The 18,800-nt window shown below is 37.9% G+C and overlaps 3 protein-coding genes, 1 long non-coding RNA gene and 2 pseudogenes across 7 annotated transcripts; 5 read left to right on the top strand and 1 right to left on the bottom strand.

The window, feature by feature from the left end:
• Positions 1-449: 449 nt before the first annotated feature.
• On the top strand, positions 450-7,319 carry AT1G62130 (AAA-type ATPase family protein). 2 transcript variants are annotated; one of them, NM_104894.4, is made up of 27 exons: positions 450-659; positions 754-826; positions 928-1,028; positions 1,114-1,230; positions 1,317-1,463; positions 1,572-1,829; positions 1,906-2,042; positions 2,311-2,438; positions 2,521-2,612; positions 2,802-2,942; positions 3,017-3,114; positions 3,429-3,577; positions 3,660-3,730; positions 3,802-3,975; positions 4,073-4,129; positions 4,220-4,309; positions 4,833-4,908; positions 4,994-5,087; positions 5,180-5,231; positions 5,333-5,503; positions 5,768-5,878; positions 5,965-6,048; positions 6,132-6,292; positions 6,378-6,516; positions 6,619-6,678; positions 6,778-6,882; positions 6,970-7,108. In NM_104894.4, exons 1-27 carry the CDS (start codon positions 528-530, stop codon positions 7,081-7,083), a joined length of 3,132 nt encoding a protein of 1,043 aa, NP_176404.3. In that variant the 5' UTR covers positions 450-527; the 3' UTR covers positions 7,084-7,108. The 2 variants fall into 2 exon arrangements, with proteins under 2 accessions (NP_176404.3, NP_001322281.1); NM_001334019.1 differs by having other exon boundaries at positions 451-659; positions 2,802-2,964; positions 3,060-3,114; positions 6,970-7,319.
• A 25-nt stretch (positions 7,320-7,344) lies between these two features.
• On the top strand, positions 7,345-9,309 carry AT1G62120 (Mitochondrial transcription termination factor family protein). Its single transcript, NM_104893.3, has one exon. It carries the CDS (start codon positions 7,809-7,811, stop codon positions 9,120-9,122), a length of 1,314 nt encoding a protein of 437 aa, NP_176403.1. The 5' UTR covers positions 7,345-7,808; the 3' UTR covers positions 9,123-9,309.
• A 254-nt stretch (positions 9,310-9,563) lies between these two features.
• AT1G62110 (Mitochondrial transcription termination factor family protein) lies at positions 9,564-11,572 on the top strand. The gene has a single exon (NM_104892.3). The coding sequence runs from the start codon at positions 9,966-9,968 to the stop codon at positions 11,352-11,354; it is 1,389 nt and encodes a 462-aa protein (NP_176402.2). The 5' UTR covers positions 9,564-9,965; the 3' UTR covers positions 11,355-11,572.
• Positions 11,573-11,730: 158 nt separating this feature from the next.
• Positions 11,731-13,800, top strand: AT1G62095 (annotated as a pseudogene). The gene is made up of 4 exons: positions 11,731-11,807; positions 12,966-13,287; positions 13,425-13,545; positions 13,694-13,800.
• On the bottom strand, positions 13,606-14,020 carry AT1G08473. The gene is made up of 2 exons (NR_139436.1): positions 13,851-14,020; positions 13,606-13,762 (listed from the first exon to the last, which is right to left on the bottom strand). It is a non-coding gene; the product is annotated as an other RNA (long non-coding RNA).
• Positions 14,021-14,329: 309 nt separating this feature from the next.
• Positions 14,330-18,767, top strand: AT1G62090 (annotated as a pseudogene). The gene has a single exon.
• Positions 18,768-18,800: the final 33 nt, after the last annotated feature.

Here is an 18,800-nt window from a genome sequence, read left to right as displayed (position 1 = left end):
ACTATGTCTATAACTGGTACCTGATATTGTAAAACAGGTAAGCTTGAACATCAGTTACATAACACCATTGTAAATTGTAATACATAAGAAATATATAACACGAATACTCACCGTTAATCAGGATCCTCGCGACAATTATCAAAATTTGGAAAACAGAATTGCTTCCAAAACTTATGTTCACTGCAGTTTAAGAACATATTCACAAGGCAATAGTTGTGAACAAGATAGAAAGTTACATCACCTAACTAGTCATTTGCTCTTAGGCCCTTGGCTATCAAATGTTCAACAATCACAGATAAGCAAATGTGGTAAAGAAAATTACCTTAGTTTCCTTTTGAATTTTGGTTTTATTAAACCGGGCTTGCTCGAGTTAAACCGGTGTTATTTGAGAAAGGCTTATACGTATATATACACAAATTACACTCTCAGCACATTTCTGTTTCCTTGTTTCGAAATTCATCATCTCTCTCGCATTGATTCTTTCTTCTAACTCTCAAAGAATCAACGCAAGACTTCAAGAAATCGTCATGGTGTCACCGGGACGGAGTGAATCTATCTCCGGCGAGAACAATACAACCCTTCCCGACGGAAGCAGCGGCAAGAGAATTCCTCCATCGTCTCCTTCCGGAGACAAATCTCCTTCATCTAAACGCTCAAAGGTTTCTGATCGGAGACTTTACTTCCTCTTCACCATCTGGAGCTTCTCGTTTGAAATATTTAGGGCGATTTTGGGGATTTCCGTTTTCGTTTCAGTTGGGAGATGGCAGCGGCGCTTCTACCGATAGCAGTGAAGCTCCAACCTCCGAAGACGCCAAGATTGCCGAAGGTCCGTCGTCACTCTTCATTATTGTTCGATCTTTCTGCAATTTTTTTTATCTCAGTTTTGAAATTGGATTCTCAATTTCATCTTTGATTTTTGATTTCTAGGCTTAACACCGACTTTGCCAGATAGTTCTTTTTCGGGATGGACATATCGACACTGTACATTTAAGACCCCATGGTGTAAATTGCTATCACAGTCTGCAAAGGTTTGATTCAAAAAGAGAGAAACTTTTTTAAGGTTTAATGGTTTTATTATCCTGACAAATTGATGAGCTACTTATGAATTTTCAGCAACAAAACCTTTGCCTTTATGAATCTTCATGCACTTTTGGTTCTTGTTTAACCTCCGACTTCACATTACATGACCGGAATCTCGGTGCATTTTTGTGCAAGATCACAAGAATTCAGGTAGATTTTTGATAATCATCAGATTTTTATTCCTTTTTTTTTGTGGAGTGTGGAGATATATTCTTATTGTTTGTGCACATGTTCAGCGCAATGGCAATGTTGTAGCGGTTCTAGATATCACAGGAACCGGGGGACCTCTGCGGATAAATAAAGCATTTGTCATCAAGAATGTCAGCCATGAGCTACACTCTGGTGACGAATTGGTTTTCGGTTTAAACAGGAGCTATGCTTTCGTATCCTTTTCTTTTCTGTATGAAATATGCAACAAGTATCCAGATATGTTATCAGATGTCTATACTTGTATGAACTACACATAAGTTTTCCCATTAAGGTCTATCCAGATATATCAGCAGATGTCTAAAGTTACAGTCATATCTGGTGGGGAACAGGTTCCTGCAGGAAAATTTCTACAGTTAGAGAGAGAGGCAAGAGATCCATCAAGAGTTTCGATGTTGGCATCGCTTGAAATCTCGCGTGAGAATCCTGCTACTTCTGGGGTCCAAGAAGGCGTGGAAGGATATTTTCCTGTTAACAATCAAAGTAATAAAGCTGCAGACAGTGGAGTAGTCATCAGCCACAACCAAGATTCCAAAATGGAGGTATTTACTCTATGTTTCCCTTGGACCCTGGCGGCATCAACAATATTGACCACTATATTAACAAAGCTAGTATCAGATATTAGATGAGGAAAACGAGGTGACAAGAAACCGGAGGGCACAACAAGCTGCAAAGTTCAGGGAATATATTCGAGCTGGTATTGTTGACGGCAAAAGATTGGAATTTTCATTCGAAAATTTTCCTTATTATTTGAGGTATTTATGCAGAGTTAAGATACGTGCATGTGAATTTTCCATTAAGAATATTTTGGTCTAATGTTTTTTTGCTCTGAACTTTGAATTATCATAAATTCTAATTCCCTTCCTTAAGTATTACAGTTGGAGAATATGAGAGTTATCCTTCCTGTTTCAGTCTTTCACACGAATCATATTTTATTCTTTTCTTTGGTATTTTGGGCTTTGCATGTGTACTGTTCTATGTTTGGTGTATGCTGACTAAGGTCTTTCTGATTTATTTTTGCAGTGAGCATACAAAGTATGTCTTACTAGCTGTTTCAGATATGCATCTGAATAAGATGAATATAGGATATGCCCCATATGCATCCGACTTGACCATTTTGAATCCAAGGATATTGCTTTCTGGTCCTGCAGGTACAAGTATCTTGTTTGTGTGGTTCCTGTACTTCTTTTAGGCGGCAATATCATTTTCTCTTTTTGTTTGGAATTGTCTCAGGGTCTGAAATATACCAAGAGATATTAGCTAAAGCACTTGCCAATTCATTCAATGCGAAATTGCTAATATTTGACAGCAATCCAATTTTGGGGGTAAGATATTGTATGTGTTTCTTAAATATGACATCCGAGGAAGCTGTTTGTAAAAAAATCAATGTTGGTTACTTACAAGTATGATGATATGCTTGTTAGTTTACAAGAGGAAAGATTTTGCATCTACACTTATTTATCTGCTTTCCTGACTACGGGTATGATATGCATCCGCTCTGCAATTTCCTGCAGGTTATGACTGCTAAAGAATTTGAGTCACTGATGAATGGACCTGCGCTCATTGATCGAGGAAAAAGCTTAGATTTGTCATCAGGTCAAGGAGATTCATCTATCCCTTCTCCTGCTACTTCTCCCCGTTCATTTGGAACTCCAGTGAATCATAATTTGAAGAAAGGCATGCCCCTTTATATTGTTTGCAACAAAAGAATGTTCTTCAATCTTCTTAGATTTCTGGTTTACTGATACTTCATTGGGGAAAAACACTTGCAGGGGACAGGGTAAGATTCTTCGGTGATGAGTTGTGTCCGGGGCTACCTACCTCAAGGTTTGATTCTTATGATATTTCTGATGGAGGCAGCTGCTGAGACTGATATTGACTTCTATATTGTATGAATATGAATATTTGTTGGTTCTGGTGAAGAAAGTGAAGAAAAATGCAAATAATTTATTGATGAATTACTTTTATTTACATCCAAGAACTATATCTCTTTCAAAAAATCTATTACCTATCTTCTAATTTTGTCTAAATTTCTGGATTTGTTTGAGTTAGGCTTACAAATATATCTTCTGAACTTTTCTCTTGCCTTTTTATAGTCACTCTTTGACTTAATGATCCACTTTTTACTTAATCTTATTCAGGGGACCACCTTATGGGTTTATAGGGAAAGTACTGTTAGTATTTGATGAGAATCCTTCAGCTAAAGTGGGTGTTAGATTTGAGAATCCAGTACCTGATGGAGTTGATCTTGGTCAACTGTGTGAAATGGGACATGGGTTCTTCTGCAGTGGTACGTCATGTTCAGTAGTGCATTGGTTACTCGTCCTCAGCTGCTCTTGTCTCACACACTGTTTCGTCTGTTCTTTTAATAGCTACTGATCTTCAGTTCGAAAGCTCGGCATCTGACGATCTAAATGAATTACTTGTTACCAAATTGTTTGAGGTACTTATCAGTTGCAAGCAGTGAATTCTTTCTTCGTCTAATACTTTGCCTAATACTTTGTCCGTTTCCAGGTTGCCCATGATCAGAGCAGAACTTGTCCGGTTATTATATTTTTGAAAGATGCTGAGAAATATTTTGTTGGAAATTCCCATTTTTGCTCTGCATTCAAAAGCAAACTTGAAGTTATCTCAGATAACCTAATTGTGATCTGTTCCCAGACACATTCTGATAATCCCAAGGAGAAGGTAGTTTACATTAACTGTTATCAGTTCTGTCTTCTAGCCGGCGTTTAGTTCTGCATGTAGAGTGGGACTTATATTAATTTTTGCTTAATATTCCCAGGGTATTGGACGTCTAACGGATCTCTTTGTGAATAAAGTTACTATATACATGCCACAGGTCTGTTACGCTGTTCTAGTTGACGTAAGCACTCCCGTCTGTTGTCTGTCAAAAAAAACTTAAAGACTAGATGGATCTAATTATTACCAGGGTGAGGAACTTCTTAAATCTTGGAAGTATCATTTGGATCGTGATGCTGAGACTTTGAAAATGAAGGCTAATTACAATCACTTGCGCATGGTATATCTTTCATCTGAAATCTGAATATATGGAATCGATATACTTTTGGTTGTATTCTTGGAGTTAATATGTAGTTAGAAAAAGGTCATGGCAGCATTTTATATCTGGATACAGAATAAGTTTTACATATGATGGGTCAGATTGAAAATTAAGGATTTCAACCTCAGTGTGAAATCTTTCGATTTCCTTAGATACAGTCCTTATTTGCATATTTAGCTTCAAAAATTAAAGCTAAATTATATCTGTGGCATTTTGGCTGTTAGACGTAATTGTGGAGGCACAACCGCAGAGATAGCACATCATTAAAGTCTATAACTTTATCTTTTCTCTATTTCAAGACTTGATTGCTTCCATCTCAAGTCACACGAAAATAAATTGGTGATAGTATACCTTTTAGAATATGTTACTTTTTCTCAGGTGTACAAGACTATCTGTTTTTCATATGGCATAATTCCTTTTCCTGTTGTAAAACAGGGGAATACAGAAGCTTTAATAAAGAATTCATAATTGCATCTCAATTTAGGTGTTGGGACGATGTGGTATAGAGTGTGAAGGCATTGAGACGCTGTGCATGAAGGATCTCACACTTCGAAGAGACAGTATGTTTTCCCTTTCTTCGGCATGATGACCAGAGTTGACAATGGAATGCTTTTCGAAAAAGTTGACTTTGGATATCTGCATCAGGTGCAGAAAAGATCATTGGATGGGCTCTTAGTCACCATATAAAGTCTAATCCTGGTGCTGATCCAGATGTTAGGGTTATTTTGTCTCTTGAGAGGTAATTGGCAGCTTGTCCCTGTGCATCGTTGTTTACTTATTTTCACCAATGTATCTGTTTCAGTATTGAGAATGAACTTTCGATCCTTGCAGCTTAAAATGTGGAATAGAACTCTTGGAAATTGAATCTAAGAAGTCTCTCAAGGTTAGCAAATCGTCTTGGAAATTGAATTTTTGTTTACTTATTTTCACTCTGGCAATTCCTTCTATCATGTAACAATTGTTAATTTTCTCTGTTGCTTTCAGGACATTGTGACAGAAAATACGTTTGAAATAAGTGATATTATTCCGCCCAGTGAAATTGGTGTTACATTCGATGACATTGGGGCACTTGAGAATGTCAAAGACACTTTAAAGGAACTGGTTATGCTTCCTTTTCAATGGCCTGAACTTTTCTGCAAGGGGCAATTAACAAAGGTGGTTGTCTTATCCGCATTTGGTTTTAGGAAATTCCCATATTGTTTCACTATGTCCTGCCTCGAATTGATGACAGATCTGTGAAGGACCTTTTATTTGTGTGTACCAGTATACATGTTCATAAGTTTTGTGAAGTAATGACGATATTAGTAATACTAGCTGATAATTTGGCTTTCCTCAAAAAATTTATCTCCTATAATTTAGATGTTAACGTTATGGATTGGTGGCTTCCTAATCAGTCTGCTCCTGTACTTCTCTACACAGCCTTGTAACGGAATTCTCTTATTTGGACCTTCTGGAACTGGAAAGACCATGCTTGCAAAGGCAGTGGCAACGGAAGCTGGTGCTAACCTCATCAACATGTCAATGTCAAGGGTAACAGAATATCCTTGAAAAGTTGGACTCTACCAATTTATACACGGAATCTCTTGTTCAAACTTGTGTTCTTCTCAATATTGCAGTGGTTTAGTGAGGGTGAGAAATATGTCAAAGCTGTCTTTTCGTTGGCTAGTAAAATTTCCCCAAGCATTATCTTTTTGGACGAGGTAATTCCTCATGGTCAATTCGTGGGCGAATCTTGCTTGTAGTCAGAGCATTGACTGTCTTACAATATTTTACTGTCTTGTAGGTGGAAAGCATGCTACATCGGTACAGGCTGAAGACGAAAAATGAGTTCATAATAAATTGGGACGGTCTGAGGACAAATGAAAAGGAACGTGTTCTGGTTCTTGCAGCCACAAATAGACCTTTTGACCTTGACGAGGCTGTCATTAGAAGGTTGCCTCATAGGTAATTTATATATAGCTTCCTTGTTGGACTAAGCTTTCTGTCAAATTGACATGTCGTAACAAGTTTTTGGTATTGGCTTCTGCAGGTTGATGGTGGGACTACCAGATGCTCGTAGTAGATCAAAGATATTGAAGGTGATACTTTCAAAAGAAGACTTGTCCCCTGATTTCGATATTGATGAGGTTGCTAGTATGACAAATGGATATTCTGGAAACGATCTTAAGGTAAAATTCCTAGTAATTCCTTTTAACCTTTTGCTATGGTCTGACGAAATGATAAGTAATGCTCATATATATCCATGTTACATGCTCTTTTGGTGCGTGCAGAATCTATGTGTTACTGCTGCCCGCCGTCGAATCATAGAGATAGTGGAGAAGGAAAAAAGTGTAAGTAGTCTTTGTGTTAAACCAAGAAAACTAACTTTATGCTGCCTAAAACTAGTCTATAGAATAAAAATATGCTTATGATGAGATATATTATGGTAGGAGCGAGATGCTGCTGTGGCTGAAGGCAGAGTTCCTCCAGCTGGAAGTGGAGGTTCTGATCTCCGAGTTTTAAAAATGGAGGATTTCAGAAACGCACTCGAGCTGGTATGATTTTTGCTTGTGAGCTTTCTTTTCTCAAATCTGTCTCTGGCTCAGAGAACTGTATAACTGTTGTCGATGTTGTTGAATCAGGTGAGTATGAGCATCTCATCAAAGTCTGTCAACATGACAGCGCTTCGACAATGGAACGAAGACTACGGGGAAGGTGGATCCAGAAGGAATGAATCATTCAGCCAGTACGTGTAGGATTGAGTCTACTTCAGAAGCAGAATGTGTTGTATATAATATGTTCACGTGAATAGATAGATAGTCATAAAACAGTATAAACTATAAAGGTATAGTGAGTTCTGACAGAATAACAGGTTTTAGTCGGAGTTTTGATACAAACCTGTCAGGTTCGGTCACTGGTAGTTTCAAATGACTTATATTCTTGTCGTAGTCACATTTCAACAATTTGTTTTAGCTTAAATAGTTAATAACGGTTCACATTTCAACTAAACCAGTCAGGTTCGGTCTCTAGTTCCAAATGTTTTTTCCCTTTTCGATCAATCGGACGATCTTTGCTTTGAAAGCATAGAAACACTTGAAGAAATCAAGAACCGTATCCAAATGAAGCTTCATGTATCTGATGACGACTTTCCCAAGTGGAAGTTGCGTTCATGTGACCATGTCAATGGATGTTGTTTATAATCGCTTCCAGTAAATCGAACGAGTCGACTAAACCGAATTATATTGATCATCCGGTTTGTTTTGATTGAATTTGAGCGACACGCAGTTCAGCTCCAGAACTTGAATTCGGCAAGCAGTAACACCGATGTATAACGGAGGCGAGGCTTCTTCCCACACAGACACAGAGGATATAGGAAACTGCGAAGCGAAAAAGCTTCGTGGCTCTAAAGGTTAGAGCTTTATTCAATTTCTCGAATTGAATCAGATTTAGCACACTGTGAGTTATTTGCATTGTCTTTGTAATGTATTCTCTGATTCTCCATGGAAGAAAGTTGGTCCAGTTGCAGAAATGGCGCCATTTGAGGGTTTCAGTGAATCTTTTTCAAAATGGATCAGCTTTTTCCAATACCTTCTCCTCCTCTGCTATTGCTGCTGATGTGAGCTCAAGAGATGGTCGAAAAGGTCACAACTTTACAGTTTCTTACCTCGTTGATTCATTAGGTTTAGCTACAAAAGTCGCTGAATCGATCTCCATGAAAGTCAGTTTCGATAACAAGGGCAACCCTGATTCTGTTCTGAGTCTTTTGAGAAGTCATGGGTTCACTGATTCTCAGATCTCCAACATCATTAGGACTTTCCCAAGATTGCTTATCCTAGATGCTGAGAAATCCCTTGCTCCCAAGCTTCAGTTTCTGCAGTCCATAGGTGCTTCAAGCTCTGAGCTCACCGAGACTGTTTCTGCAGTTCCGAAAATATTGGGGAAGAGAAAGGGCAAATCTCTCAGCAGATACTATGATTTCGTCAAAGTCATTATAGAAGCGGATAAGAGTTCCAAGTTAGAAAAGTTATGTCATTCTTTGCCAGAGGGTAGTAAGCAGGAGAACAAAATCAGAAATTTATTGGTGTTGAGAGAAATGGGTGTGCCTCAGAGGTTGTTATTCTCATTGCTTATATCCGATGCCGGAGATGTTTGTGGTAAAGAAAAATTTAAAGAATCACTCAAGAAGGCTGTTGAGATTGGTTTTGATCCAACCACCGCAACTTTTGTCAAAGCTCTTAACGTTCTTTACGGATTAAGCGACAAAGGAATTGAAAATAAATTCAATGCCTGTAAAAGGTTAGGCTTGGCTGTGGACGATGTATGGGCAATGTTCAAGAAGTGGCCAAACATTCTGACAAAGTCTGAGAAGAAGATAGAGAACTCCGTTGAAACATTTCTAGGCCTAGGATTCAGCAGAGATGAGTTTTTGATGATGGTCAAGCGATTCCCTCAGTGCATTGGATATTCTACAGAGTTGATGAAGACGAAGACTGAGTTTCTGGTGACGGAGATGAATTGGCCACTAAAGGCTGTGGCTTCAATCCCTCAGGTACTCGGATACAGCCTAGAGAAGAGGACTGTCCCAAGGTGTAATGTTATCAAAGTTCTCATCTCAAAAGGATTGCTCGAAAGTGAACTCCCTCCAATATCCTCTGTTTTGACAAGTACCAGTGAGGTGTTTTTATATATGTATGTTAGGAAACATGATGACAAGCAGCTTGTGGCTGAGTTGATGGCTATCTTCACCGGAGATCGTGTTTCACTCACCGATCAGAAGACACGCCTAGAACAATGAGCAAAGTCAAGGATGGATTTTTTTTTTGTTTTCTGTTAGGTTTAGATTCATTAGTGAATCTTGATGCTTGACTTTTGGAAGTAGAGAATAGATTTTGTGTATGAGTGTCTGAAACCCATTTAGACTTTTGTAATCTTAAGTTGACCCGGATCCAACCCGTTTTCTTCTAATGTGAAATCCGTTTGGGACAATAACCAAGAAACAGCAACACAACTATTTACTACATGACATATGTAGGTTATTGGTAGAACTAGAATAGAGATCTAGAGGTTTTGGATTGTCTGAACACGAATACTTTTAACCCTGAAGGATGATGAATTAGTCTTGTACGAAACAATCTTGAAGGATATTACTCACTCTTCTGGTCCAAGAAATGGACATATAGTATGTGACCTTTAGAGGAAGACACTCTTGTGTGCTCATGTAAAGTCTATGTCGTTGTTACATCTTGTAATAATACTTCTGTTGTTGTTGTGAGACAAAAACAAGTATAGCCAAATAACAACAGTATGTTTATTTTTAGTTCTAAATTAAAACAAAACGAGGGCTTTGCCTAAACCCTAAAGAGCTCATTTTTTAATTTTGCCTCCCTCAATTTGGATAATTGGATCTTTGAGTCTTCTCTAATTCTCTATGGAGAAAAAGGTCACACTTTTAACAATCTATGAGAAGGTGGGTCACTGATTGATGAATGAATTTGCTCTTCTTCCTCGCTCAATCGTAAGTTTAGTAGAAATTTTCAGAGTCTTCTTCTCGAATAGAAACGGATAGTTGGGGTAGAATCGCTTTTACACTTCTGGGATTTGTTGGTTCTGCTCTTCTTGTATTCGCATTTTCTTTGTCATGTATTCTGTGATACTCCATGGAAGAAGGTTGGTACAGTTGCAGAAATGGCGTCATTTGAGATTTGTTGTGCAAAATGGATCAGCTTTTTCTAATTCCTATTCTTCTGCTAGTGCTACTGATTTGAGCTCAAGAGATGGTCGAAAAGTGAAGAACTTTACTGTCTCTTACCTCGTTGATTCATTGGGTTTAGCTACAAAACTCGCTGAATCAATCTCAAAGAAAGTCAGTTTCGTGAACAAGGGCAATCCTGATTTAGTTCTGAGTCTTTTTAGAAGTTATGGGTTCACAAATTCTCAGATCTCCAGCATCATTACGGATTATCCTAGATTGCTTCTAATAGATGCTGAGAAATCACTTGATATCAAGCTTCAGTTTTTGGAGTCTAGAGGAGCTTCAAGCCCTGAGCTCACTCAGATTGTTTCTACAGTTCCTAAAATATTGGGAATGAAAGAGGGAAAGTCTCTAGGCAGATACTATGATTTCGTCAAAGAGATTATAGAAGCAGATAAGAGTTCCAAGTACGAAACTTTGTGTCAACCTTTGCCAGAGGCTAATAGGCAGGGTAATAAAATCAGAAATGTTTCGGTTCTTAGAGACTTGGGTGTGCCTCAGAAGTTGTTATTCTCCTTGCTCATCTCTGATGCCCAACCTGTTTGTGGAAAAGAAAATTTTGAAGAATCACTCAAGAAGGTTGTTGAGATGGGTTTTGATCCAACCACCTCAAAGTTTGTCCAAGCTCTTAGGGCTGTTTACAGATTCACCGACAAAACAATAGAAGAAAGAGTTAATGTGTATAAAGGGTTCGGCTTTGCTGTGGAAGATGTATGGGCAATGTTCAAGAAATGTCCTTACTTTTTGAATAGTTCGGAGAAGAAGATTGGTCAGACAATTGAAACCCTGAAGAAGTGTGGACTACTCGAAGACGAGGTCATCTCAGTGTTGAAAAAGTATCCGCAGTGCATTGGTACTTCAGAGCAGAAGATATTGAACTCCATTGAAATATTTCTAGGCCTAGGCTTCAGCAGAGATGAGTTCATAACAATGGTTAAGCGCTTTCCTCAGTGTCTTATTTTATCTGCAGAGACGGTGAAGAAGAAGATTGAGTTTGTGGTGAAGAAGATGAATTGGCCACTGAAGGATGTGGTTTCAAATCCTACGGTACTTGGATACAACCTGGAGAAGAGGACTGTCCCAAGGTGTAATGTTATTGAAGCTCTCATGTCAAAAAGACTTCTCGGAGACACAGGAAGTGAACTCCCTCCAATGTCGTCTGTTTTGGTATGTACTGATGAGTTGTTCTTAAAAAGGTATGTGAGGAACCATGGTGACAAGGAGCTGGTGCTTGAGTTGATGACTATTTACACCAGAGGTCGTGTATCATCATAGATCAGAAGGATTTTCCTTTTATTTTTGGAGATTTGAAACCTTGATATTAGACTTTAAAAGCAATCCGGTTTGGAAAAGTAACTTTAAATTGTAATTTTGAATCTTTTTTTCTGATATATTACTAAGGTTTGCATCATAGAAACAGAATTGTTGCAAAATCACAGACTTGTGAATTCAAACTATGTATTTGCTGATTTAAATCTTCTGAATTTTTGGTGACCTTGTTTGTCTGAACTCTTGAAGTTTAAATTCAAGACGTATAAGAGAGTCAAGGTTCTGTTCTCTGCTCTTTTTACCAAAAATCTTCATTTTTTTTAAAAAAACTGTGAATTGTACTGTAATTTGGATCAGGTATGGTCTTATTTCAGTGTCACGTATCGGATCATGGTTTTTGGAACTGCAGATATGGACTAGAATGATGCAATGCAGCCCCTTAGCTCTTGGATTGGTCATGTAAGCCCTTTTCGTTTCTTTATTTGTGTTTGATCTTTGGTCTTCCCTGACAGCTAACGTTTTTGGAGTCGAGCCAAAATCATTTGATGATACTTCAAAACCTTGCTACGTAGAGATTCTTTTCCAAGTGATTTGCTTCGTCTCTGTCACAAGTTCTTGGATCATATGATTCATCTGATATGTGGAATGTATGTTTTCTTATCAGATTAGTAATCTTTTTCTTTACTTGATTGGATATCACTGAGACACTTGAAAGCTATCTCATGTCATTAGGACTCATAAATCATTGTCATCCAAATTGATGGTTGTAATGTTCAGAGTCTAGCTATTGTAATGGAAACTGAGATGCTTGAAACCTTTTAAAGGTTGTTGAGCTTCACTAAGTTAGTATATACACTGAAGATTATTTCTCTACGACAGTTGAGAAATCCAATACATGTAATATTTGATCCTAGAAAACCGTGCCAGGTGTATATTATTTGAAGTATGAATTTATGGATCTTTCTTCTATTCGACTTTCAGTTTCTTTGCATACTCATTTGGCTTGGAGACTTTATGAAAGAACTTGCTTTGGTAGGAAAGACAGATGCATAAACCGCTTTATCTTGGTATTTTCTTGGGGTATTTTAAATGCAATCCTCACGGTGCATTGCCGATTTTATAGTGTTTGCGGATATTTCGTGAGCTTTAGGTTGTAACTTGCCTTATCATGTATGTTCCTTTCTCTTTTTCTGACAGTAACCAAACTAGATGTACTATATGGTAGGCATACTTTGGTTTCGTGATCAATAAAATTAATCTGGTTCTGCTTGGTTAGTACTGAATCTTTTGTGTTGATGATGTTGTGATGTCGAAATTGAGATCCAAGTAAACCAAACTATAATAAAAGATGAGTAGCAATGAGGCTAAAGCTTAGCAGAAGTAAGGAAACGATGTTGTTTTGTGTACTGTTGCACTTTTTGTCCAGAGGTTGGCCAGTGAAAGCTACCCAAGATACATAAACACTAGATTTCACAAATGCTATTAACTAAACGATAAAGACATTATGTGTTTTGTTACTTCAAATCATTATTGAGTATGCAAGCAAGCACTACACTAAATACTGAAACCTCTGTTTTGACTTTTGAAACTAACCTTCCTTATATAAAACTTTTGCAGCGAGCTCGTCCGCTTCATGGCAAAATATTAAGCTACAAGAACAAAATAGAGAATCCTTTGTTGGATTCAACATTGGCACATATCTCTCATATCCGTTTATATGATGCTGCTCCTCATTTGCTCACAGTATTGTCCAAAACCAAGATCCGTGTCATAATCGGATTCTTGCAATCTGATCTACAAACAGAATTGCTGCGTCATGGATCGGTCTCATCAACAGTGCCTTCTTCAGTCTCAATGTTGTTACCTGCAATTGAGTCTATTTACAGTGTTCTTGTTGCTTCAAACCTCCACACACATATCAAAGTGTCTACGCCTCACGGTGATTCAATCTTTCTCGATACGTTTCCGCCATCTCAAGCTTACTGTAACCATAATTGAAATTCTGTTATGGTTCATTTCCTTCAGGCTTTGTCGATAACCAGTTCCAGTTGTCTGATGATGAATCTTTATCCGCAGAAAAACTATTTGTGCAAGCCTTTAACTCTGTTTAAAGAAATGGTCGATCCAAACACTGTTGCATTACACCAGACGTGGTTGACGCTATGACATCAAACAATTTCAGTTACGAGCACTTCCGGTGAGTGAAGCTAACTGGGGATTGTTTTACTAAATTTTAGGCCGGTTTATTTGCTTCATGATTTGCCGATTTGGGGATATGCCTTGTTTTCTTTATATAGTTACTAACAGAAAGAAGGAAAAATCTTTTGGTTCATGTGACTTTAAAGGTGGGGCAATGATTCACTTCTACAAAGCGCAAGTGTAAAGACTCCTTCTATCGCTTCTTTGCAATGACCAAGCTGATAAAAAATTTCGAGCACCGTTCTGAAATTAGTATAAACCACGATGGTTTTGTCTATTGTAGGTCATGAAACCTGCATTTTACCAGGAAGTTAACGGAAAATTTTGTATCTGAAACATGCTTTATTATTAGTGATGGGCCTTATCAACTGTGCCTTCTTCATCCATCGGATAGCAGAACAAAGATTGATAAATTATGCATGAGATCTCTGTTCTCTATCCGATGGAGAACGTTGGGAAGCCTCATGGAGTCTCCCAGTAAGAGGAAGCCCACTCCTACCTTGAAATTGTCTTCTTTACAAGCTGGAGTTTTCTTATTTGCACCATTTGACTTATTTGCTAAAGAACCAAAATTTCTAACAAAATCACCAAAAATAGTGCGGTGACAAAACAGTAAATAAATATATAGACACTATATGTGCTTTTGGTGCAGTGATGTATCCACGTTGCCTTCATCATCACGTTGACTATTAAGGCCAGCATGTTGTTATGACTGAAATGTTCTATGTTCTTTACTACTTGACAAATATATTTATTTGTTTGTTATTATTCGAATTTTTATAATGCTTGTGGCTGGGCCTGAAGAATTTATAAGTTACCTTCATTTTCCAGAAGAAGAGTTCCTTGCATCATTTGGTACTTCAACACCTTTGGTGAATTTCCCTGGAAGCAAACAGAGGATGATGAATCGTCAACTCTTATTCACGCTGCTTGTGGTTTTCGCCATTATACAACTCATATTTGCTCAGGAACCAGAAGGTAATTTACAAATTCTTTACATTGGTTTTGTTTATCTTTTTATCAGGATCAACATCATGAAATCTTGTTTTTCTATTACCAGGATTTATCAGCTTGGATTGTGGGCTATCCGCTAATGAGCCTCCTTATGTCGATGGAGATTTGGGATTAACATACTCGTCTGACGCTAAATTTGTTGAGGGTGGGAAAATTGGTCAAATTCAGAAAGATTTAGAGCCAGGCGTATTAAAGACGTATGCAACTCTAAGATACTTTCCAAACGGGATACGAAACTGCTATAACCTAAATGTCACGCAAGACACTCGTTATTTGGTCAGAGCTGGGTTCATGTATGGAAACTACAATGGTCTGGACAGTCCCCCAGAGTTTGATCTGTATATAGGTAGGACTTGGTGGGAAACAATATCTACAATGGGAGACCCTGATACCAATTGGGCATGACTGCGATCAGAGCAGAGAGGATATGGTACGTCCAGCGAAATCATTCACACCCCAAAGTCAAATACTTTGCAGATTTGTCTTGTAAGGACAAACGACGGAATCCCATTCATTTCAGTCCTAGAACTTCGGCCATTGAGTAATAATATTTATGCTACTCGAAGCGGCTCCTTGAATAGATTTGTCCGAGTGTATTTTACTGAGTCCAGTAACTATGTACGGTAAGTTTACTGAGTTTATGATCGAGCTTTATTTTCCGAAAACTCAGTGATAGATTTGTATATCATATAGACGTTTTATCCCATTAACCTATAGGTCGGAACTTTGGATTAGCAGCTAAAGCGAATGTAGTCGTAATACCTTCAACTAATAAGTAGATTTGCACGAAATCTTCATGCACGTCATTAACAAGACCATTCATTATTATTATTATTATTATTTTACGAATTCTTCATGCAACTAATTTTTTTTTTCTTTTCTTCAATAACTAAGAGGTTCTAGGCCTAGCTATGCCCGTACATCCCTCAAGTCAGTGACCGAATCATTTTATATGGTCCCCTCATATGTAACTGGCAAACAAGCAAATTGTTAGGTTTTGGCCTAGAAACACCTTATAAAAACCAATGGTAGAACTCACTGTCGAAAGCTACTATCTTAAGTGGAGAGGATGGCCTTTAAATTTGAACTTTTAAGTCATTTATAATTGTTTCCACTTTCTGATGTTGGGTATTTAGTGATAGTTTTCCACTTAGTAATATTTAGTCTCTTTATTCCAAGTTCCAAATGTTGGATCATATCACTAAACAACAAGCATGGAAGTAACTTTAGGGCCAATGACTTATTTATGGATTGTTGTGTCTTTTGCTCTGAACTTGTTATGGATTCTTGTCAGGTATCCTGATGACGTCCATGATCGTAAGTGGGTTCCATTCTCAGAAGATGAATTGATGACAGTAAACAACACTGTAGATACAGACTTTGATAATCCTTATGACCCGCCAAAAGCTGTAATTAGCACGGCTGCCATACCAACCAATGCCAGTTCAAGTCTGATCCTTACTTGGCTAACTTCCAATCCAGAAGATCAGATCTACATCTACATTCACTTTCTTGAACTACAAGTGTTACGGGGCAATGAAACTAGGATATTCGACATTTTGATGAATGGAATCATTACTTCTCCAGCTTATAGTCCTACGGACTCGGTTGTCGACACAGTATACAACAAAGAACCTCTAAGGTGCAATGCTTCAGTATGCAGCTTGGAACTAAGAAAAACACTCGGTTCAACTCTTCCACCTCTAATTAACGCCATCGAGATTTTCACAGTACTTGAGTTTCCAGAAACAGCAACATATGAAGATGATTGTAGGCCACCTAGCCTCTATATACCTTGCTCATAACATACACTTTCTTATTTATTTATATTCTAATTCCTGGAATTTGTTCCAGTCAGTGCAATTGAGAACATCCGAGCTGCGTATGCATTAAGCAACGGGAGTGGAGATCCATGCGTCCCTAAACCATCCCACTATCTCAAATGCAGCAACTTCACGGATACGTCCGTAGTACAATTGAGAATCATTTCCCTGTAAGTGTATTCTTTCACACTATGATTCATCATATAATATATGTCCTAATAAACAGTTCATGAGCTTGAAATAATTTTCTCATCATGCAACCAGAAATTTATCCTCAATGAGATTATCCGGTGTCATATCACCTAGCATTCAAACTCTGACCAAGCTTCAAGTGCTGTAAGTATAGCCTCTCGATCTTATGTTGACTAGAGTTATGAAATTATGACCATTTTGTTTTTTTCTGCAATGGCTAGGGACTTGTCGAATAACAATTTGACCGGAGGAGTACCCGGATTTCTATCCAACATGGTGTCCTTGTTGTCAATGTAAGTAACTCGAGAAAGAAACCAAAACATGTATACGAATAATAGTTTTTTTCTTCCATATCCTGCTAATCTTGACATAATTCGTCTCTTTGATAACAGAGACTTAAGCAATAATAGTTTAAGTGGTCCGATTCCACAAGCTCTTCTTGATAGACGAAAGGAAGGATTGGATTTAAAGTAAACTTTCCTCTTGTAATTTCCTGCTGGCTCTTATCCAACTACTCTTTGTGTTATAAGTAATTGTAGAAATGTCTGTTGTTTTGTAGGTTTCATGGAAACACAAAACTTTATGAGTTTATTTCACACAGGAAAAAGAATTTTCCATTAGTAGCAGTTGTTGCCTCAGCTTCTGCCATCGCCATTGTCCTGGTTGTTCTTGGTGTCCTTTTCATCTGCCTTCGAAGAAAGCCACCAAGTAGAGAGGGTATTGTATTTGCAGCAAACTCATCAATCTAGATATTTGATTAAGTACCATAAAAAACTATCGAGTTATTACATAGATTTTGTTGAATTCTTGCTTGCAGCTCCACACTCATCAATCGAAACAGTAAAGAGAAGATTTACTTATTCAGAGGTTATGGCAATGACAAATAATTTCAAGAAAATTATTGGTGAAGGAGGGTTTGGAATCATCTATCACGGTCATCTGAACGATGGCCAGCAAGTAGCTGTTAAAGTACTATCTGAATCATCATCCCAAGGATACAAGCAGTTCAAGGCTGAGGTACTGTATGTTTAATATATCATCCTCACAAATATATCTTTTAAAATCATGCTTCAACGGGCTAAGATGTTTTTGCATATGGTCAAAATCGCTTCCTAGGTTGAACTTTTAATGAGAGTTCATCATGTAAACCTGGTAAACCTTGCTGGATATTGTGATGACAGCAACCACTTAGCACTGATCTATGAGTTCATGGAGAATAGAGACTTAAAAGAGCATCTCTCAGGTAAACATAAATCCACACCACCTAACTTAATGATTTGAGTATTATGTTGTTTCGATGTCAATAACATATCTTGGTTAATACAGGAAAAGAAGGCTCCTCATTCTTGGACTGGCCATGTAGACTAAAAATAGCTGCAGAAGCTGCACTTGGTTTGTGTTTTGTCATAATCCATCTTCAAAGATCACTCTATATACAGTTGTGTTCATATTCCCTTCGAATTTCCATCAACTTTTTAACTTGTTAATCATATCACTTTGTAGGATTGGAATACTTGCACACAGGATGCAAACCACCGATGATTCATAGAGATGTTAAAAGCACAAATATATTGTTGAATGAAGACTTTCAGGCAAAACTCGGTGATTTTGGACTTTCGAGATCTTTCCCTATCGGGGGTGAAACTCATGTGTCGACAGTTGTTGTCGGAACTCATGGATTTCTCGATCCTGAGTAAGCATTGTTATAGCTTTATGTCACCAGCTTCTAATTCTTGTTATCTTCCTTCTTTAGTTATCACAAAACTCCTACAAACCATCCTTTTGCAGATATTACCAAACACAGCGGTTGTCCGAGAAGAGTGATGTCTACAGTTTCGGTATTGTCTTACTAGAAATCATCACAAACAAACTTGTGATTGATCAAACTCGTGAAAGGCCTCATATAGCAGAATGGGTGAGGTATATGCTTTCAATAGGTGATATCGAAAGTGTAATGGATCCAAACCTTAAGGGGAAATATGACTCTAGCTCTGCCTGGAAAGTTCTTGAACTAGCGATGTTGTGTTCGAAACTTTCTTTAGCAGAAAGACCAAACATGGCTCAAATTGTTCATGAACTAAATGAGTATCTATTGTACGAGAACTCAAGAAGAGAAATCAGTCAAGATGTGAGGTCAAAAAATTCCAGTGAAGTGAGCACAAACACCGAAATGGCTCCTATGGCACGTTAGATCAGGAGTCTTGTCAAGTGTTTTGTAGAATGG

The sequence above is a fragment of the Arabidopsis thaliana genome, assembly GCF_000001735.4.
Source record: "Arabidopsis thaliana chromosome 1 sequence".
Lineage (NCBI taxonomy): Eukaryota > Viridiplantae > Streptophyta > Magnoliopsida > Brassicales > Brassicaceae > Arabidopsis > Arabidopsis thaliana.
The sequence above is the reverse complement of the archived record's forward strand: the minus strand, read 5'-3'. Positions and strand labels throughout refer to the sequence as shown.